Below are 23003 nucleotides of genomic sequence, written 5' to 3'. Positions count from 1 at the left end.
GAAACGGTAAGTACATTATGGATAGAACTGTTAAAAGTGTAAAACTATCAAAAACGTTATCAAAAGTATCATTACAAACACACAGCAACTGAAATATGCAGACATATGTAATGTTATATTTACTACAAATTTTCATGATGATTCCGAATAGTTTTAACAATTTCATCTGAAAATTCTATACTTTCTTAAAGTTAAAGTAGAGTGTATGTTATATGCAGAGCCATTGCTGATCCTGAAGTTGGCAAGACAAGAGTGTAACACTGACATGTTCAACTGGAGTAAAGTCACGAGAACAACTTTGTACACCTGTCAATACCCAGTGAATGTTGTCCTTACCTGAACATGGTGTTCTACACTTACCTGTTAGACAGGACAGGTAGCAGAGGTTGGTGTCTTAAACCAGTTTTATATCCCAGGTACAAATTTCAGTCCATTCAATGGAGAATACAACTAAATGAATGTTGACAAAGCATTAATGAAATAAAACCTAGACTTCACATGTCCATGTATCATAGGTACCTAGATAGTAGATTTTATTCAGACATTCCATAGGTCTGGCCCCTCACCACAGTAATTTGTTGGTCCAAGACAATTGATGCTGATCGGGATCATAAACATGAACTTGGAAATTCAATTAACAGGCTGTAAGTTGTACAGGTAGGATGCAGCACAAATTCTTGACTGGTTGTATTATCATTATTATTATTATGCAAATCAATGTAACTCAGGTGTTCCTGCTAGTGCTATGCATGTCATGCCACAATGGTTAACAAACTCGGTCATATTTCTGCGTTGTTACTTAGTCTTTCAACATATGTTTGCGCCAAAGATGCTCACAAGAATATAAAGAACAAAGTACGCCCTTCTCACCACCCAAACCAGCCGTTTGCCGTCTCCCAGGGACGGAGTTTATCAGACGTTCCTCCGCTCCAAGTTCAGCCGCCATCTTGGAGTTCGCGGGTTCGCAGGGCTTCATGGGTAATTAATCACCACGTGTTGATCAGCTGTGCTCAGTAAGATAACCTAATTACACATGTATCTGTCTTTTCTTTCTATTTGTGTCATTAAAACATAAACTGTGACATGTGAACGGACAGAATATATGTGTCAATATTCGCATGGAAGGGAACCAGGAGGACTTGTACAAAATGTAACTTTATAACGTTAATCATATAAAGTAAGTGTTGGTCCAACCGTGCCTGTCCTTGGTGCTGAACACCGTCCACTCACAGCCAAACATTCCTATCCTTGGTGCTGAACACCATCCATACACGGCCAAAACATACCTGTCCTTGGTGCTGAATACTGAAAACAGCACCAATTATCATTTTGACATGTGGTATAAGGTTATTAGAAACAACTTTGTGAAATTGGGACGACATTACAAATTCCAACCTGACCGAAGACGCATGTATCAAAAGCGACCCCTGTCGACTCTTTTGAATTACTGTAGGCATGGCCACGTCCAACGCTTACAGGCGATTTTTTTTTCTAGTTCGGTCAAGAAGAGGAAATAATTCACATCAGTCCCTGGACAAATGCAATGCATTTAAAAGTTATTAACCTATTTTACCTTATTTCTTGCACGTGTGGGAACTACGGTGGTCACATTTCTACCTTGAAACTCGGTGATAAATTTCGGTACACCAAAGTGCATGCATATGCACCTATCAGTGAGGGTCTCTAGCGATTCCTTCCATATTTGCAGCTGCTGAATACAGGTGCCACAAGCACTCATCACACAGTGACTAGTCTACCCCTTCAAGTTCAATGCCAACATAAGATTGATAATGGACACTCCATTTATGAACAGCACTGTGTGTATAGTCTTACTCTACTAAGAAATATTGTAGGTTACCGGTCAAACAAAGATGAATTAAAAGCTTTTACTTTTGTAGGAATCACATACACTCTGGAAGCCTCAGTCCCACTGGACATGAGAAGTGGTATGTCCCTGAAACTTGACCCGCCACTCTAACAACAGAAACGTTACCTTCCGTTACACCTTTACAGAAAAGGCAGCTTCACAACCGCATTAAGTCAGGTAAGCAACTTACAGGTCAATTTCTTGAATTCCTAAGAGTAAATTCTGTTCTTTTTCACTGTCTTTGATCTCAGCAAGTGTTGGTGGGTAAGTTGTGGAGAAAGTGACAAAGTTTGTTGATAATAATGCAGCAATACATAAGATGTGAGTGAAAGTAGGTCAGATATTGTTACCAAAGGATGAAAACATTTCTGGTAAACAATAACCTGTATGCAGAAGGTATCCTTTTCTGACTTGTTTTGGTTTCAAATATTAGAATTTGAGGAATACAAGCTGAACAACTTAGCAGACTACCCCCAAAATATCCTTTTTTAGTCATTATAACAGTGCATATCTCTTCGAATGAGATCTTGAAGTCATGATCTTTGAAAACCTTTACAAAAATTGATAAAAATTGAGCCAAAAGGCAATAACTTCTGTATCTTATCAGAATGAGGAAAATGGTCAACCATCATTGCTTGTTTTCAAACTATGTCGGTGAGAGCTTGAGCACTCTTCAGAACCAACAGCTGCTGAGTTGAAAGAGGGGACTGCATAAAGTTCCACGTTAAAGCATTACATTCAGTAAAGCAGTTGTGAGTTAATGATTGTCTACAGGTGTTCCCTAACTTCATTGCATACATCAGGGCATTACTTGTCAGTTTGAAAGTAAAATTTAATGTATATTCTGTACTACCTGTAATGTTGTTATCTCTGGAAATAACAAGTGGAAAATAATGATGTGTTTTTAAATGTTTACACTTGGATTGGCTATCTTTTTTTACAGTCATTATATTTGACAGAGTTCAGAACATTTTCAAACATTAGTTTACTAATTCCTTCATTTGATGTTCTTTTTTGAACTCGTGAGTGACAGCATTACAATAGATGCTCCACACTACCATTAGTATGCTTCAGTACTTGCACCTGTTTTGCAAGGGGTAAACCACTAGTTATCTTGACAGGATCACCCCCAGTTGTGCAGATATAGTGCAGCAAATAATTTTCCCCGCAATGTCTTCTAACAAATCTTCTAGCATATCATTCCATTTCCAAGCAGATGTTGGGTCTGGCTTGTTTTACATTTTTTTGACATGGTGAGTGCTTTTTCTTCAGTCAGGGATAGTAAAGTGCCCACCACAAGAATGCATCAATAGTCTCATAATATAAGCAGGATCTGCTTGGAGATGAATTCGACTCCACAGGTAGCTGAGTTGACAGTTCTTATTCATGCAGTTGTAAGTATAAAGTCACCAACCTTGAACTATATTTCTGGATAGTCAGCAGCAGCATTCATGGTACCCACTGTGTCAGCATTTTGTCTTTTTCTACCGACACCAATTAGGTCACAGTTCTTTAAGCCCAGGTAAACAATACGGTTCTTCTTACAGCAAACGCAGGCAGTAAGTGAAGGACGTCGTCTCAAATGTCGCTGTTTTCCGCCTTAGTAGTCACTTTTACTACCTTGGATTAGGATTGGCTGCGTCCTTGAACACCTTACACCGGATGTGTCGTAAGATGTCTGACATATAAAGTCAGAATTTCTTTTCCGTGCATCTCAGATTGACAACTGCTGTAGAGGCTGGGGCAAGCTGAGTGGGAAGCAGAGTTCCCAGTGGGAAAGAAGGGAAGACAGGCCAAGGGTGAATCAAAGGTAACACTTTTCTTTAATCATAATAAGAAGGATTTAATTGTACATATAACAGTAAAATACATGTGTCCATAAGAAATCAGTTATTTAACAATTGCATATTTCCCCCTTTAAACCAATATACCAGAAGTTACAATGATTATCATGAAATCATTCCTTTTTTTCACCATATGCATAGAAAGTATGTAAAGAATGCAAATCATAACTGTTAGAACTCTAGAAAACATGTTATTTGTACCTTTTATGTGTCAAACTCTCTATATTTGCACAACGTCAGTTGTAATTGTCAAAGACCGACATAGAAACACCTGTGTGGGTCCAAACCACCTGTAGAGTAAGATTTGTGGTTGGTTAGAGCTTAAAGTATTCATACCCAATACCCGTGTCCCGACCGTTGCTTTTGTGTGGACCGACTCTGGTGCAACCAAGGGTATCCTTTCCAAATGTGTCAGGTTTACCCTGGTTTTAACAGCCAAAATCCAAGTGAATTGATCTTAAATTTATGACACACTTTCTGTATGTTGTTCTGTTTAAGATAAGACTTTCCTAAGACAGAAACTACAAGAGTTTCATCTTTAGAATACAGTATCACATTGGAAATTCATGACTTGTTTTCGACATCCACATTTCTATTTACATGTACAAAACGTAAGCTATAGCTAACTGAGTCAGTGAGTGTGAACCTTTTGACTGAGGATTGTTTGGGCTGTTCCAAAAACTACTTAGGGGAATGTGGAGGAAAGGGCTGACCATCCTCATTGCACCCCCATCCTGAAAGACTTTGGAAAGTCCCTAAGTGCATGTACATGTATGATATCATGTTGTTTTGAACAAAGAACGATATCACACTATATCTGTTACCTCTGAGTCTTTTCACGGTCTAATATGGTTACTTGTGACAGACACAACAAAGTATTGGGTTGTCAGAATTCTGTTTGACAATTTTCTATCAGTGACACTTTTCTTTAGGAAGTTTTGCAAATAAACAGAGCCACAGACTTGCAATAGAAACAAAACAATGTGGAAAAAGCATTATAATAAATAGCAGTTTTAAAAACCAAATCCTATTGACTTAAGTCATGCCTTTTTGGTGCCCTTCTTCCCTAAAAACCGTTGCTGAATGTTTGAAACTATTTACAGCGTTGTGGTTTCTAACCCCAAAATCTGCCATGAAGAGTTCTGTGCTTGAATAGAAAATCCTTGAACCATCGCCCATGTTGTTGTCGGTGGACACCCCTTGACAGACGAGAGGCACTTGTCGTGCTTTTGTCTCTATTGTGTTGCTAACGGTCTACAGTGGCATCAAGGTGGTGCTGGGTTACTGCCGACTAATCAGCGACATGTAGGTCTGGAAGGGACTGTCCATGATATGTGTGCTGGGGTTGGGGTTACCGGGCAATGATGGAAAACTGCAGTTCACTGTAACCACCTGTAAAATTTGCACATATGCCAAGAAACTGAAAACAATATAGAGAATACGGGAGGTACTATTTTTGATTTATTTGTTAGTTTGTTTGTCTTCCCCAAGGTGGACGCGGGTTTACACTTGTTTTAGTTGGGTTACCTGGCTTCAAACTTACCAACTTGAAGCTGAGGATCAGCATATATGCATGGAATTCACAATAATGAATAAAACAAGTAACTTACAAAAAATCTTAATGAATATTTCAGTCAGCGAGGTATAAGATCTTCAATTCTTTGTTTGATTATGCATTTCATCTCTCAGAAAATTGTTTCAGATGTATAGGTCCAACAGGGTTAAGGTGCAGGGTCCAATGCCATCAGACGATTGATTGACTCTTTTGCGTGTCATCAACATAATATAAATTGAAATCGAATTTATGCATGATTTCTTTTATTGTGTCACGTCATTGTGATATAGAAAAGTTATTCATTGTCTGTGATGTTTCAGGTACGTATACCTGTAAGTGAGCAGACGACAAAATGGGAGTGGCCGATATAACACTGACAATTCTTCTGCTCTCCTTACTGGCTTATCCTGCCACCAGCACAGGTAAGATTGGAGCTGAATTCAGTTTACATTAGTACCATTTTAAATAAAAACACTTTTGCTCTCTAGACTGTCATATTGCAAGATAGTGCACAAGCAGGCTTTGGGTGAGATTGATTGATGCCTTCAACCCTTACAATGCGTAATAAGTTTCCTTTTTGAAACAAGTACTAGTAGATGAAACTAGCAAGAGTGCAAGAAGTGCTTATAGTAACTTAATAAACATGCCTTATAATCAAAACTGAAACTTAGACATGTCTCAGTTTGTGGGATGTCATCCTAAGACAAATATTTCCCGCATATCTTAAGTAACTTAACTCTCCTAAAAACTAATCAATCCCCAGTGAGTGCAGTGGTTCACTGACATCAAAACATGGTATCATCACTAATAACCCTAACCCGTGCCTAATGGACAATTGCTTTGAGTGCTTAACTACAATTTTCACCCATACATAAAATCAAACTATATGGCTTGTCTGTTTCTTGGATGCCAATATCAATTTGAGATGACTCTTTCCAAAACCTTTCCCTTAAAAAAAAATTCCCCACAGTGCAGTGGTTCTCTGACATCACAAACCTGCCTCCTACCCAATATTTTTAGTTTGTTGAAACAAGTTCAAGCCAGTTAAAGCAAAGAGTGATAAACTATAACTTTCACCCAAACATAACATTAAACCTTATGGCTTGTTAATGTTTCTGGCATGCCAACGGCAATTTGTCCACACCATTCTCTAAAAAAAAAAAATCCCCAGAGTGCGGTGGATCTCTTACGTAACAACACGGCGTCATCACCTCCCCGACTACCCCGCCCCCTACCTGACAGACACTTGCTTGGTTGAAACAATTTCTTCCAGTAGGAAATCAATGAGTGGTTAATAGTACCATTAAACTTTCAACCCTACATAGAATACCTCCTTATGGCTTGTTAATGTTTCTTGGATGCCAATGTCAATTTGTCCACAGCTAACTCCTTCACAAACTGTTCTCCACCCCCCCCCCCCCAGAGTGCGGTGGATCTCTAACAGCACAACACGGCGTCATCACGTCCCCCGACTACCCCGCCCCCTACCCGGCTGACACAGACTGTACCTGGAACATCAGCGTGCCCCAGGGTCAGGTCGTGCTGCTGACCTTTGACCGGATTGACCTCAACCCCTTCCCTGATACACCAGAGAAGTGTTACCTGCACATGATCGAGGTTTATAACGGCACGGATGAGGCTGCAAACCTGATGGGTAAGATGAATTTATCTATGATCACAATAATTGTATTATTTCTATTATTATCTAAATTGTATAATGATGATTGGTACAGGTGCATTATTATTAGCCAAGCCAAAAGTCTTAATGTTTGGCAGGCTGTGAGTTTGATTCCTGGCAGAATCATACCACCAAAGACTTTAATAAAAAAATGGCACACACTGCTTTTTCTGCTCAGCATTCAGCATTTGAGAAAGTATAGTAGTTGAGCACACACCATAAGTGGACTAGCCCCATACTGTAGTGATTGGAACTTTTATGCTGTGTGGTCTAAGGCCATTGACACAGAGATGGGAATGACTTTACCTAAGCTATGATCATGATAATTGTATGAACAGTTACAGTCACAGAGAATCTTAAGAAATATATCCCAAAATGCTGTATAAATCAAATGGCAGCACAATGACCTTAAATATTTATAGTCTTGTTTTCTTGTTACTGATGACTCATAAACAACAGTAAAGAATTGAGTTGAATTTCTGACCAATGGCTTTTAATATATATTATATTGATAATAATTATGTGATGAAAACACTTATGATTGACAGGTAGATTTTGCGGGCAGACCCCGCCCCCTGCGATGATGTCTGGAGGTGACGTCATGATCGTGAAGTTCCTGTTGAACAGGTGGCCAAGGAACGACGAGCTCTTCACAGGTTTCTCTGCTTCATACAAGGCAGTCCGACCTGGTGAGTTATCAATGCAGATTTTAACTACCTAGTTCTGTAGTTTCCTAGTATGCATCCTGGCAAATCTAGTGTTATTAATACCATAAAACCCACTGGTCCATAGTTGTGGTCCCGGCATATATTGGGTAAGGAAATTTTGATTGTAAGTCAAACTTGTGGCAAAGCACACACATTAACACACACAACAATCTAGGTCATTGAATGGTCAATTCTCCTATGCAGAGGGACCACAGTCCTTGTGGTCACCCCAATGGCAGTTAGCTAGCTGTAGAGGACCGTGCGTAGGAGGATGTGAATGGTCAAACTTTCAAGTTTTTATTTCTGAATCAGTGTTAAAATTCTAAGATGAAATTGGTCACTGTATGGGAATGATCTATACAGTTTAATATTTTGGTAGCAACATAATGTTTAAATTTTATTGTTCCCTTCTGTTTAGAGCTGAACTCAGGCTGTGGCAACCTGGCCCTCCTCACCAGCCAGACTGGCACACTAGCATCAGCCAACTTCCCCAGCAGCTACAGCAGTGGTGCCGCCTGCAAGTGGGAGATAGCTGGCACCAACGTCACCCTCTCCTTCCACAGTTTCCAGGTAGGGTCATTATGTACCCCTCACCAAAGGGACAGAGTCTGTCAATTAGCATGCTGAATATCTACCAGCACCAAGGAAAAGGACAGTGTTAGTAGTCATAGTAATAGTCCACTGTGTTAGTGTGAATGTCTATCAGCACCAAGGAAAGGGACAATGTTAGTGTGGATGTCTATCAGCACCAAGGAAAGGGACAGTGTTAGTGTGAATGTCTATTAGCACCATGGAAAGGGACAATGTTATCGTGAATGTCTATCAGCACCAAGGAAAGGGACAATGTTAGTGTGAATGTCTATCAGCACCAAGGAAAGGGACAATGTTAGCGTGAATGTCTATTAGCACCATGGAAAGGGACAATGTTATCGTGAATGTCTATCAGCACCAAGGAAAGGGACAATGTTAGCGTGAATGTCTATTAGCACCATGGAAAGGGACAATGTTATCGTGAATGTCTATCAGCACCAAGGAAAGGGACAGGGTTAGTGTGAATGTCTATCAGCACCAAGGAAAGTGACAGTGTTAGTGTGGATGTCTATCAGTACCAAGGAAAGGGGCAGTGTTAGTGTGAATGTCTATCAGCACCAAGGAAAGGGACAGTGCTAGTGTGAATGTCTATCAGCACCAAGGAAAGGGACAGTGTTAGTGTGAATGTCTATCAGCACCAAGGAAAGGGACAGTGTTAGTGTGAATGTCTATCAGCACCAAGGAAAGGGACAGTGTTAGTGTGAATGTCTATCAGCACCAAGGAAAGAGACAGTGTTAGTGTGAATGTCTATCAGCACCAAGGAAAGGGACAGTGCTAGCGTGAATGTCTATCAGCACCAAGGAAAGGGACAGTGTTGGTGTTAGTGTGAATGTCTATCAGCACCAAGGAAAGGGGCAGTGTTGGTGTTAGTGTGAATGTCTATCAGCACCAAGGAAAGGGACAGTGTTGGTGTTAGTGTGAATGTCTATCAGTACCAAGGAAAGGGACAGGGTTGGTGTGAATGTCTATCGGCACCAAGGAAAGGGACAGTGTTGGTGTTAGTGTGAATGTCTATCAGCACCAAGGAAAGGGGCAGTGTTGGTGTTAGTGTGAATGTCTATCAGCACCAAGGAAAGGGACAGTGTTGGTGTTAGTGTGAATGTCTATCAGTACCAAGGAAAGGGACAGGGTTGGTGTGAATGTCTATCGGCACCAAGGAAAGGGACAGTGTTGGTGTTAGTGTGAATGTCTATCAGCACCAAGGAAAGGGGCAGTGTTGGTGTTAGTGTGAATGTCTATCAGCACCAAGGAAAGGGACAGTGTTGGTGTTAGTGTGAATGTCTATCAGTACCAAGGAAAGGGACAGTGCTAGTGTGAATGTCTATCAGCACCAAGGAAAGGGGCAGTGTTAGTGTGAATGTCTATCAGCACCAAGGAAAGGGACGGTGTTAGTGTGAATGTCTATGTCAAGGAAACTAAGGGTTGTGTTAAAGACTTTTGTATGTTGTTTGTTCCAGCTCCATGCGTAAACAACTAGCAGGCAAGGCCAAGCTCTTATATTGTTATATTGCGTATTGATAACAAACACATTGGATATGTTTTATCAAGAGTTTCACTTCAAGTAGAAAAAGTGTATGATAGGTCATATCCGCTGTTCTATCATTCCCCCTCCCTCCCTCAGGTAGGAGGCCCCTTCAGCCAGTGTTCAGGGAACACCAATGACTACCTGGCAGTGTACGAAGAATTCAGCAACAGAAAATCACTCATAGGTAAGATGTTTAGTCATTTCTTAATGAAATGTCTTAGATATATATCTGTCTATCCCAAAACTTTGTCAGTTATTCCTCAGACTAAGATCTTCCTCCATCCCCCAAAGTGAAATTAGAAAGTAAAATTAGAAGACACGTATTAATCAATATTGCAAAAAGCAGTTAGTCAAGCAGCTGGATATGATTTTGGAATCAGTCAGACATTTCAGATAGTATTGATTTCTGCTATCTTTTGTCTGTGTCACCTATCTTATTATCTTCTTCAATGTATCATTATCAAGATCGTGTTAAGAATATCTTCTGCCAGTAACTCACCAATGGTTAAATGAAATCTCCTTGGCAAATTTGAAGTAACGGATGCCAACGTTCCACCTTTTGTTGTTGCTTAGGTACATACTGTGGATGGAACAAGCCTGATGACATCCACACAGACGGACCCATGATTGTTGAGTTTATGTCAGACGAGGCTGTGAATGATATGGGTTTCTTTGCCACTTATACAGGTAAGTTAAAGACTGATAGTTTTTACTTTTACGTATTCATCAATGTCAATGAACAAAAATTGACCATTTGGTAAAATTTGATGTTTTTGCATAGAATATTACTTTAATGCTAGTTCACCTTTATCTGTGAACTAACCTATATCCGTTGTATTTGGAACAGGGTTTTAAGGATTATCAATTTGACGGAAGGTGGTTTCAAGTAGCAATATTTTTGAAAATTGCAGTTTGAAACTACCATCCATCGACTTAACATCCCTATAAATACCCTGTTTTTAAAAACAATGGATATAGGTTACCTCACATATAAAGGTAAACTATTAACCAAAACTGATATGCGGCGAAGATGATGATGATGATGATGAAACTAGCATTATAAGTTGCAATGTTTCTTTCAAACAGCGACCGTTCCTGACCCTACCGAGCGCCCCACAATGATTGGTGAAGAAGGTCGACCCTGGGGTAACGAGACCTCAGCCGGAGTTCACGTCACCCTCGGAGAGCTTACGCTGATTAGTTGCCTTGCACTAGCTATCAAGCTATAGTTACATCAAACACAGGAGCTATAGATGTATAATACACAGAAGCTTTATCAATCATATATCATGTAACAATAGATGTGCAGCCAGTGTTATGTGGCAACTGGCAAATCATTTTTCCAGTAGAAGTGTGAAGGCTTTATAATATCTTTGTTGTTTGCATCCTATAAAATTTAGTATTGCAACTGTAATCCATTTATTTTTTACAAATAATATATTGGCTGATTCTGTAGAAAATGTTGATGTTACGTGTAACTCAAATTATTTCTGACTAAAAGTGGACCAATTGCATTTGACACTGTGTTTTCAGTAAATGAGCCAAATCCATTTTTTTTTTATGTTCAGATACTTTTCCATAAGAATCCCAAACAACAGATTCTCATTTTTAAAAATCTATTAAGTCATTTAAAGACCTTGAATTTGACAAAAGTTGCCAAAAGTAATCATTTCATGTGTATTGTCCTGTCTGATTTTGTTGCATAGATGAATACAGATCTAGAAATTGTGCCGTCCGGTTGCAGTGAATAGTCACTAGTCTTTGTTGGAGTGAACTGAATAAAGAAATTTTCTAGAAAATTGCATTTTGCTCCTTTGCTTCACAGCAACATATACTCTATGTCAAAACCATCACCAAAAATTTACTGCTAAAATGCTCATTTCCAGGACACCAGTATGTAATCATTGCATAATGTCGACCACAGATTTCACTTTTCTACACAATTACACTTTTATTCAAAGCACAATTTTCTCTGTCATTTGAAACTGTCACCAAGCCAAACCCAAATATATATTTAAAAAAAATAAAGGTTTCTTTCCTGGACCAACATCTACTTTCTGAGCAAATTCTTCATTCCATTCACAGATCTGAATTTATTTTCTTAGTCAACATGCATTTCTTTGTCCAAAGGATGTTGAGAGATGTCCTCTACATCTGCTATCACCACAAAATTTCTTCAAGCTGACACAGCACTTAGTCTGAACTAAACTTCCTCAGAGCTTGAAAAGATTAGGTGCTAAAACAGATTTAATGTCAACAGATGACTTAAACAACTGTTGGTACTGCCTTTTTTTGTCTAAAATGACAGAGTGTGATAGATTCAGGATAAGGGGTGATGTATGTACAAGTAAATATTCAGACTCTTGTACAGGGATTAACTTAGTAATACACTGTGCTGAAAAATCAAAAGTTAACGTTATTATTACGATAAGTCGACTACAGGAAGCTTTGTTTTGGAAAGTAAAGTCTATCTGCAGCTGACTGTGGGAAACCCAAAAGTGTGAATGGCTTTTGTGTACATCACATACTCCAATGTTTAGAGTAAGTCGTGTGTATAGACAAGTTGAGGGAGATGTAGTACACTATTAGTAAGGCAGTGTAAGAAACACTGAAACAAACTGTCAACATGGTTTTGTCTTTAACCTTGCTATCCTATATTGCACTTAGTCTAACTGTTGTTGAGTACGATGACTTGATCAGTATAAATGACTTATTATTGGTAACGCTAGTTCACCATTATCCGCGGGGTAACCTTAATCTGTTGTATAGTTAGGGGATATCACGTTGACAAACGGCTTTTTCAGACTGTAATGCTATGAAAATATTGCAATTTGAAACAAACGTTCATCGGCTAGATATCCGTAAATACCTTGCTTTTATAAACAACGGATATAGGGTAAGGATAAAGGTGAACTACCGTTAATTAAACATACGAAGGCTTCAAGATGATGTTTTTCTTCTTCCCTCAAAATGATTGCCTCGCTCTGAAACTTAAATGTTTATTTTCCTACACATACCTGGCATCATTGAGTAGCCAGGTGTATTGTTGGTCTTATACCAAACACTGGATTGCACGCAAGCATTTCAGAACTTCAGATGTGTTGGTGACATCATGGCTTACATGGCACTTTCCTTAGTTTGCCTGTACGTTTTATCTACTGCTCTATTGCCAGGCGCCTTTGGAATCACAGGTAACATCACATGTCAGCAATTATTATGTCAAGTACTTAGTCTCAAGAATGCTTTATTTTCTTTGTGGTTAGACTGATATTTTTGTCAAAAACTGCTATTTGTCAAACCACATTTCGGTAGATAAACATGGCAATAAGACTGCACTCAGATTCTTATTATATAATATAATTATCACATATCTGAAGATGTTATTCACTTAATTTGAATTATAAATTAACACTTGAGTATCCTATTTTCCAGTAAGGAGCACAGTTTCAATATGACTGTAACATCACATTAAACAGTTTCTCCTATTTACCCTAAAATGACCATTTGATACTAAGTAAATACACATTATAACCTAAAATTCCTTTTGAAACATTCCATTTCAGATCAAGGCAACTTGACGGACAGTGGAATCGACCAAAATGAAATAACCGATGTACCAGAATCAGAGGAGTATGATTATCTGCCTGTACTTCTGTAAGTAAGAATCAGTTTTAAAACTAAAACGTCTTCCGTAAACATCATAATGAGTTTTGATGTTAAAAAAGTTGTAGGTATATTCCAAACTTTTCCGAGACTCAACTTGAAGGCCCCAAAAGCAACAGTGGTGCATCAAATCATTAATTTCTAACTCGACTATAGCAAATACACCAGGTATCAGAGCAAGAATAACTAACTATTAACTTAGTTATCAATGATATAAAGCACTAGCCAGTATTCACTATTCAGTCCCATATATGTTCTATTCACCTGATGTGAAATGTCAGAACCAAACAACAGTGTATCAGGTTAGTGAGCAGAATTTTAAGTAGCCAGGACAGTGTCTCTTTTGCAGCCTGCCATACATGCCCAATAGTCCTATTGTCCCCGGCAAGTGAAAGTGCAGATCGGGCAAGCACGTGTCCTACCCCACATCCCCGATTAGGCAAGTAAAATTTTCTATCATCATATATCATCAAGTATATATCATATCATCCATTTCATACGTTCACATTACAGCTGTCACCATGAAAACCGTAAACAAACAAGGACACTAAGAGTTAAGACCATCAGGAATTACAGTATGTTGAAATTTGCGAAAAAAGGGAATGTGCAAGGCCACAAAAGATCATAAGTTCATAATAAGTTCATAGTATATGCATTTAAGTTTGCTTGGATTTAATTTTGCGGTAGCGGGAAAAGGACTTTTTGCTGTCAGGTTTTAAGTTCGCGGTAACACCATGCACTGTAGTCTCTTACTGCCATGATGGAAAAATGTTTGCGGTGGTTTTAAGTTTGCGGTGAAGCGGACACCGCGAAAACAGCGAACATGAAACCACCGCAAAAGTTTCTGCATGTACAGTAGGTTTAGTATGATGCACTCTAACTTATGCACCTATACCCTAGGGAGGGTGACTATGATTACAATCCTCTGACACTGGACAGCTCGTGTGTCCTCAACTTTCTGGAACAAGGAGGAGATGAACGTCTCGTAGGTAAACAGTAAATGTATAATACTACAATCACATAAATGTATATTACCGTATAGTAAAATATCCTGTAGTGGCTTGTTTATTCTGAATGATAGTTTTGTGTTGTTGCTTTGATTTCATTTTATAGGATTCAACATAATACATCTTTGGGACTTTTATTCATGTAATACTATATTAAAGTTGTACTCAAGGGCCCAGTACTTTCATTTTTAACAAAATGTATTTTTTTCTTTCACCTTATAATAGCAAACAGAAATAGAATAGATTATATAACCTACGTACAATGTATATCTAGGGACAAAGTTATCAATGATTCTTTAGATGAAACTACATAAAAACTTTGGTTTCTGCAAAGAGATTAATTCTAACCTCCTTTGTTCCTGCAAAACATTTCTGAAAAGCTCAGCCAGTGAGTGATTTGCACCATGTTTGTGTATGGTTGAACTGTTTGGTTCTGTTCTAAATTTAGACGTAGTGTGCCCTAGGAAGTGGCCCTCAAACATTGATGAACTGGAACAGTATACCCTAGAAGAGGAGGAGACAAGTTCAACAGATGGTGGCATTGAGTCAGATGGCGCCTACGAAAACCCTAGCGGTGACAACGATATTGCAGCCTTCACAACCAACCCGGATCATTTTGAATCTTCCAATGAGAACCCCATAGAAGAAGTTGCTGTACCGGCAATCTCAACTAAAGACGGAAACAGTGACAATGGGTTAGAGAACCATGGCCAACACTTAGATGAAGACAGGTTGTTTCATCTCCGTGCAGAGCACACAACGGCAACAGCTGGTGAGTCTTCAATGACAGCAGTCAAAGAAGATGGCTCAATCTCGTTGGCAGTGAAGGAAGAAGACGTACCTGTGTCATCTGAAGGACGAGGGTCTTCATTCATGTCTGACCTGGACGACCTCTTGATTGACACCTATGGGGACAGTCCGTCTTCACCCAACGGTCCATCGTCCAATGACGTACAAGGAGACACATCCAAGCTGAAAAAGGATGAAAGCGTGGCATTGGTCAAAGATGTGAGTAGTCACCTGGCTCTGTTGTACATCGAGGATGACGACTCAGAGAATGAAACCAAAAGCAACGCATCACTGATGATTCAGGGAAAAAGTGGAACACAAATGCATGAAGGAAGTGATTCAAAACTCCACCAAGATCCAGTCACTGAAGGGATGGAGTCTACAAATGCAAATGGTGAGAGCTAGACTTAATAAAGCCTGATGTCTTTCCCACATTTAACATTTACTTAGGATTTTTGCTATTGCATAACTTTGATAAAATAACAGTTCAAAGAAGTGACATTTCCTGTATGCAGAGTGTATTGTAATGTTATTTGTGTTGTGCAAAATTAAGAGGTACAATGTTGGCACAGACTGTATGTAAGAATCTTACTGTATATTAGGTTAACAATATTAAACACATTTATCTAATAAGTATGTCCTTGTCAGATTTAGAAAGTTTTTGTAAGAACCATGGGTTTGATATAAGTACTGAGTGTTAAGCTGGGAAAGCTGTATGCACCATTCATGTACAAAGTTGCTTCCTTTTCTTTCCAGACATTGACAGTCATGCCATGATCATGATGGCTGTGGAACTGTCTGTGTTCCTGGGAAGTTTGTTTGCGCTCGTGGCCTTCACTCTCTGGCTGCACTACAGGACCAAGGAACAGGAGGACACCTCCCCATCGAGCTGGCTGTCTGACAAATTTGTTATCCCCCGACCATGGCGCCGGCTTAGCAAGGCTCAGCGCTTCAGTTGGGAGTTTAGCAAGATATAAGAGCAGTGTAGTGAGCCGTTTTGTGAGTAAGAAACAAAAGTGAAGTCAACATCTTGTGTATAACTTTAGAAAGGGCTGAATGAGCATAACGATTACTAGAAAATACATCTTAGTGTGCACTTCTTCTCTAGGGCAACTCTGGCCAACACTTAATCGAGCATTAACTAAAAAAAAAACTAGATTCCTACTTTCTTGGCATGTATGATCGCAGACACACTGCTCATAAAGCAGTTGCGTCACTCTTAAGATCATGATATCATCATGGTTTCCCTACTTGATGTGGATTCAAAATGTCATATCATTGTGTAACCTAATTTATGTATCTCTCTTAACATGAACCTGGATGATAGGACTATCATTATCCATTGCATTATCTTAATTGATTTTGAACGGCCCGAGCAAGGCTGGGGATTTTGGCGCCAAAACGTTGCGAGACTTGCACTACTTAATATTCATGAGCTTCCGTGGTTTACTCGCACATGCTTTTGAATATTCATGATCACGCTCCGAGCACGCGGAGCTGGGAGAGCCAGTTAACCTCGTGGCAGAAAAACTCAACCACGCTGTCGGAAGGTTCGTCTTCTTGAGATCTCCTGCGATTTTTTTGCAAATGTTTTTCCGCCTGCTCCCTATAGTTCCCGGTAAGTCCTTTCTATGATGGCTTCGGCGTTGGAAGCCTTCTTTGTGATCCCCGGTTGGTTTCTTGATTGTCGTCTCGGGACTATCCTATTTACCATATTCATAACCGTTACTTCTATTTGAACTTAGACGTCGGACGCGTTTGTTCTTTGTGAAGCCTTATTCATTGACGTGCTTCGTCTCATTAAATGTCTACTTCGAGTCGGGCCCTTTCGCCTTGGGAACCCAGGCTCTACATTTTTGCCACGCTTTACAGAATTTTTGTAACGTTGTTTCAACTCGGCGGGCTGCCGAGATCCCCTCATGAACCAATCCTGGCGTCGCGACGTTCATTCTGTAACATTTCCAGTTTTATTTTGTATGATATACAACACCTACGGGTTGTCAATAACTTTTGATTCACATAAGCCCAAAATGCGGCCGACAATAGCTGGCGAGTTGCCGAGATTCCATCCTACCATACAACTCCACGTGACAGGCGAACGGTTTCCGTGTTTTTTACGGTTCCGTGGCGGTAATTATGCCGCCTACTTTGATTACGACGTTCTCCATTTGTGAAACTACGGGAATTCCATCTACTACTGTAACAAGAATATACGGGAAGCCCTTAGTGTGGCCGCTTTGAAATCAGGTCAAAATTTTTAAAAATATCTGGAAATCGGCGGATTGCCGTCCAGCATGACGAGCAAACCCTTAGTTTTACTAGCTGGCTAGTGTTGAAATATTCAGAACCAGGCGGATTGCCGTCCATTATGTAAATATGTTAGCCTTTCGCCAGTTGGGTAGTGTTTTGAAATACTTGGACACGACGGAGTGACGTCCAACATGCCAAACTTTAGCTGATCGCTAGTCAATTAGTGTTTTTAAATATCTGGGACCCGGCGGCGGATTGCCGCCCAATTTGCAGAACTGTTATCGTTAGCTTTTAGTAGTGGTTTTTTCAACCAGGGGGAAAACTCTCGTCACATAACACAGCTGGTAATCTATTAAATTCACCTTTTCCTAGTTTGTTTTTTCGTGTACTTGCATATTGGTCTGTTTATTCCCCTCTCAAGAATGTTTAGTCCCCTTATTTAGTTCATCTTGACGTAACGTTACATTGTTTATTTATTACCATTCTATTTTGCAACAACGGATCCACACGGTGGGTAGCTGCGATCTTTAAGACATACTTGTGATCAAAACTGGTTATATGCCTCATGCATCCCTTTTCAAAATGTGTCTATCTCACAATTTACCGCATTGAGGATTTTATTTTCAAATAAGCAGCATTTTAACATCCATGACATGTGGCGTAATCATATCCGCCAGTTCTGTACGGGCCCGTCGCATGTCGCTCTGTTTTGGCGCCTTGTTACGGCTGTGGATCTTTTTGCCCCGCACATAGCGGGTTTTGGTGGCTAAATTTATGAAGAATTGACTCTCCAAAATATTTCCCATGTCATGGTTCGAGGCTGTTAAGTCGATGATCGAAAGTATTAGATTTGTAAAGAAGTTGAAATATTCCATTATTTCTTTATATGGGTTTACAGAAGTACCTAAGCTTTTACGTTATACCGTTGATTCTCATGGTTGTATTTTTCCTAAGTCTCGGGCGGATTGCCCGAGCTTTATGAATAAAACACACCTTCTGTTTCCGCCAAACTTGAATGAGTAGTGTAATTCTTGTATGAACGTGATTTTAAAGCCTTGCTCGGAAGTGAAAAAAGACTTTGCGATGCAAATTGATTTTGAACGGCCCGAGCAAGGCTGGGGATTTTGGCGCCAAAACGTTGCGAGACTTGCACTACTTAATATTCATGAGCTTCCGTGGTTTACTCGCACATGCTTTTGAATATTCATGATCACGCTCCGAGCACGCGGAGCTGGGAGAGCCAGTTAACCTCGTGGCAGAAAAACTCAACCACGCTGTCGGAAGGTTCGTCTTCTTGAGATCTCCTGCGATTTTTTCCCTCCCACCGCCCCATTCTTTCACCATTGATAGCATCATTGTCCTGATATCATTCTGCTTACCCCCCTTTTTTCTGATCCTTATTTACAACTCCTTTCTTGTAGGTGGATGCACATTCAACCCTGTTGTGTATTTATTCAATGTTTACCGATGTTCCAGGCGCTTGGCTTAGCATTGGCATATCCGATTACTTTTACATTCAACTTGAAATGTTTTCTCATCACCATATATTTTGCCTTGTGTTTATCATGATTGCATCAGGAATTACCTGTATCAATGTTTCACATGAGGCTTTTTGTGTTCTGTTCCCATTCCAGTGGTAGTATTGGGAAAAATTCGTGGCTTGTTGTTTTCTGTTCCCATTCCAGTGGTATGTAGCACCAGTCTAGGCAGCCCCGCCATCCGTTGGCTAGCATAGACATGAAATTCCAGGTCGTGTTCCGGCCTTATGTGCTCCCATGTTTTCTGTTACTATTCTCTTAGGTGCAAGGACTAAATTCGCCTTTCTAAATCTTCTTAAGAACTCTGTTCGCATTTCCCAATATTGACCATTGCTACGCTATTTCTGACATGCTATGACATTACTCATTGCTGCGCTGTACTGTCCTTCATTGTACTGATGTGTATTAAGAATTCTGTTCCCATTTCCAGTGGTAGTAAATGGGGTTGCTCTGCTATGTTGTAATATTGCTTAAGGCTGTGCTATACTGCCCTCCATTGTTCGGAGGTGTTTAGAACTCTGCTCCCATTTCCAATGATAGTAAATGGGGTTGCTCTGTTATGTTGTAATATTGCTTGGTGCTGTGCTATACTGTCCTTCATTGTACGGAGGTGTATTAAGAATTCTGTTCCCATTTCCAGTGGTAGTAAATGGGGTTGCTCTGCTATGTTGTAATATTCCTTAGTGCTATACTATAATGTCCTTCAATGTACGGAGGTGTATTTAGAATTCTGTTCCCATTTCCAATGATAGTAAATAGGGTTGCCTTGCTATTTTGTAATGTTGCTTAGTGCTGCGCTATAATGCCCTTCATTGTCAGGATCATATACGCCAAATATATGGCCGTTGAAGTGCGAAACCTAGTCACTATTTAGATATGCGCATAAAATGTTTCAGTACGTATTGTTACCTTGTGCATTTGCAGTTTATATGTTTTATTGCAAATCTGTTCATTTGTTTTGTAACTGCAGCTATTCATCACGCGCCCAGTTTGCCCCATTTTCTACAGGGAAGCAACGCTGGACCCCTACGCTGCTCCTCAGAGGGTTAAGTCACTTTGAAGACCCCCAGCAAAGTGGTTGTTGGCTCCGCTAGCAACACATAGCAACCACCTTTGACCCCAAGTTTCCCAGGATTTCACCCATTATTCGATAATAGCTCCCCCCACACACACCTAGTGTACCGCCTGGCCAGGTAAGACATTACTTGGCACCATGTAGGGGTACTGTCTGGGAAGGCAAGCAGGGCGTGTATTGGGTGTAGTGTTTCCAGTGTGTTAGAAATATTCTGAATGCCACTGTCTGAATCATGCTGTCATCATAAGTACAAATAACTTTGAAAATGATACAGTACAGCTGACTTAATACATTGCCCAGCTTCAGTCGCTCGTATCCAACCATTTATACGCTGGGACCAGTTTGGGCATAATCTGATTTCGACTGACTAAAACAAGAAACTGTTCTCAAATAAATGCCCCAATCTTCCCGAGTCTTACCAGAGCTAACTAACCCCCCCCCCTTTTTTTTTTTCAGAGATTGATGTCACTGTTGTAGGAAAATGATACATATACTTTCAGCTAATGTTCCAGGTCAGATCCACCAGAAGAAGAAATTGTTTCAAACTGAAATCTTCAGAATTTTCAAGAAAGTATTACTTCCGTTGCTATCCACCAGACTAATTACAAGATTCCTTGGTGCTACTGTTTCTCTGCATTTTTTTTTTTTCTTTCTTTAATCTACAATAAGAAAAAATGCTTTAATCTTTCAGTTTCTGAAGTCAAGAAAATACCCCAAAAAATTGACCATGTTTCCCCCAAAGAAGGAGGCTGATTATTTTAAACTCATTGCTTTTAAACTAGTAATGTTACATGTATCATAATGTACCTGTATTATTTCTTTTTCCAGGCCAGTATGCTCAAAAATTATTGTTAGGTTAATAATTGTACATTGTTGGAATGAGAAGGACATTCAGCATAACTGCAATGTAAAGCTAGTGCATAGTAGAATGATTAACAAATCAGACAAATATATGGCAGTATATACATTATCAATCTATTTCAAATAGTTTGTTTATTATTGAACAACGGAACCCAAGCTGAGGTGTGACAAGCTGGAACTCACCCTGTCAGGGAAGTCAACAAATTTATTGGCCATATTGTCACTTTATACAAACAAAGAGATCACATTTCATGTTTGGAATGGCCAAAAGTTGCAATTTCGTCATGTTATCTTTTTCTTAAAGGCGCAACCATATGCAATGTTTTTATTTGTCCCAAAGGACATGTCGGGTAAGCAGACAAGTTGTACTTTAAACCTTCAATTTGTCCTGTGGGTGTGCATATTCCAACTTCCCTGTCAGGCTGCCGTGAATATTTCACATTGGCCATATTCTTAAAAATACTTTGAACATATTAAAGTATATCTCTGCTATAATCATACTAGTGGGGCTGGAACCACCTAAACATTATAGAGTGCTCTTTGCTGAAAATATACATACCGCATTTGTGTCAAAAAATATGTTCTGGGATGTTGTGCCAAGGGCCTAGAAGGTCTAAAATCTAGTTGTGCTTATTATATTTATATCTTAATATCAGTGAGTCTTTAGGTAATACATATAGTCTGAAAATATACTATTGGTCAGTAGCTCCACTTGAAAATTTAGAAAAATACCAGCCCAGTAACTTTCTACAGCACGTCAAAGTTGGTGGACTAGTCAATTGGGCGCAGAAGGATGAAAAGTGTCTTTAACTCACTGAGTCTGTGGTATTTGCTTCTGTTAGACTCACGTTAGCGGACTGCCCAAGCGTCTTTTCATACAGCATACAGCACCCAAGTTCACTTTGGCTGGGACATCCAGTTCTTCGACTAAACGTTTGTCTGCCACCTCCCGCTCTTCACTTGGGCGGATTGCCCAAGCACCTGTTCATCCAACATCGATCCGACATCCAGCTCGTCGAACTTCACTGTTCCAGCCAACCCGGATTGATGAGCCGCGAAGTGCCTGTAGACTCTCTTACTTGCAGTGTCTTGATATTTCATTCTTAGAAGGTTAATACGTGTAAACTTTCTGTATTAACGCATTTGTTTATGATACTGTTAGGTGTGAGAAGTTTTGTTGCTATTATATTACTGATTTCTGATGAGTTTTAACCAGTTAGCCTAATTTAAGCTTTCATTGCTGCTTATATTAGTCGCGATGATGTGACATGTCGTATTTAGAAATATATAACGATTTATAGGGTTGTCCCATGTTACAGCTCTATTTGCGAATTGTTACAGATATAATATGTTGGATGAGGATATACCGATGTTTAAGTTTGCGATTAGGATGAATGCCATAGTAACGTGTTGTAAGGTTATCACAATGGCAAGTTTGTATGGATGAATAGTCACAGTCGTAACAGGTTGTTAAATCATGACTTTACTAGGGCTTGTGTTTAGGAAGAGTCTTGCCATGATTGTAACGTACTTTAAGGTCTCTCGTCATTAGGTAAAATTGTACGAAGAGCTACTAGCCTTCAACCCCGTTGCTACATTTCCGCTTTCTTGTAGTGAGGTTTCTTATTCAAGGTGTTACCTGCTGGTATTGGGATGGAGGCTAAATTTATGAAGAATTGACTCTCCAAAATATTTCCCATGTCATGGTTCGAGGCTGTTAAGTCGATGATCGAAAGTATTAGATTTGTAAAGAAGTTGAAATATTCCATTATTTCTTTATATGGGTTTACAGAAGTACCTAAGCTTTTACGTTATACCGTTGATTCTCATGGTTGTATTTTTCCTAAGTCTCGGGCGGATTGCCCGAGCTTTATGAATAAAACACACCTTCTGTTTCCGCCAAACTTGAATGAGTAGTGTAATTCTTGTATGAACGTGATTTTAAAGCCTTGCTCGGAAGTGAAAAAAGACTTTGCGATGCAAACACCATTCTTTCATGAACAAAATAATGTTTGATTATGGAATAGAGATTATGTAAGTGTCAGACTTGTA

General features: G+C 39.6%; 2 protein-coding genes across 4 annotated transcripts; both read left to right on the top strand.

The window, feature by feature from the left end:
- The first annotated feature begins 1950 nt into the window (after window positions 1-1950).
- On the top strand, window positions 1951-11570 carry LOC118406259 (CUB domain-containing protein 2-like). 3 transcript variants are annotated; one of them, XM_035806186.1, is made up of 9 exons: window positions 1951-2044; window positions 3586-3677; window positions 5587-5688; window positions 6690-6920; window positions 7493-7633; window positions 8070-8221; window positions 9865-9952; window positions 10342-10455; window positions 10855-11570. In XM_035806186.1, exons 3-9 carry the CDS (start codon window positions 5619-5621, stop codon window positions 10995-10997), a joined length of 939 nt encoding a protein of 312 aa, XP_035662079.1. In that variant the 5' UTR covers window positions 1951-2044; window positions 3586-3677; window positions 5587-5618; the 3' UTR covers window positions 10998-11570. The 3 variants fall into 3 exon arrangements, with proteins under 3 accessions (XP_035662079.1, XP_035662081.1, XP_035662080.1); XM_035806188.1 differs by having other exon boundaries at window positions 3586-3678; window positions 5594-5688; XM_035806187.1 differs by lacking the exon at window positions 1951-2044 and having other exon boundaries at window positions 3408-3677.
- A 3537-nt stretch (window positions 11571-15107) lies between these two features.
- LOC118405766 lies at window positions 15108-22858 on the top strand. Its single transcript, XM_035805498.1, has 2 exons — window positions 15108-15621; window positions 15984-22858. Exons 1-2 carry the CDS (start codon window positions 15222-15224, stop codon window positions 16202-16204), a joined length of 621 nt encoding a protein of 206 aa, XP_035661391.1. The 5' UTR covers window positions 15108-15221; the 3' UTR covers window positions 16205-22858.
- Window positions 22859-23003: the final 145 nt, after the last annotated feature.

Source organism: Branchiostoma floridae, chromosome 18 (genome assembly GCF_000003815.2).
Source record: "Branchiostoma floridae strain S238N-H82 chromosome 18, Bfl_VNyyK, whole genome shotgun sequence".
NCBI classification, from domain to species: domain Eukaryota; kingdom Metazoa; phylum Chordata; class Leptocardii; order Amphioxiformes; family Branchiostomatidae; genus Branchiostoma; species Branchiostoma floridae.
Note: the sequence above shows the minus strand (reverse complement) of the source record. Positions and strands in the feature narration are given on the sequence as shown.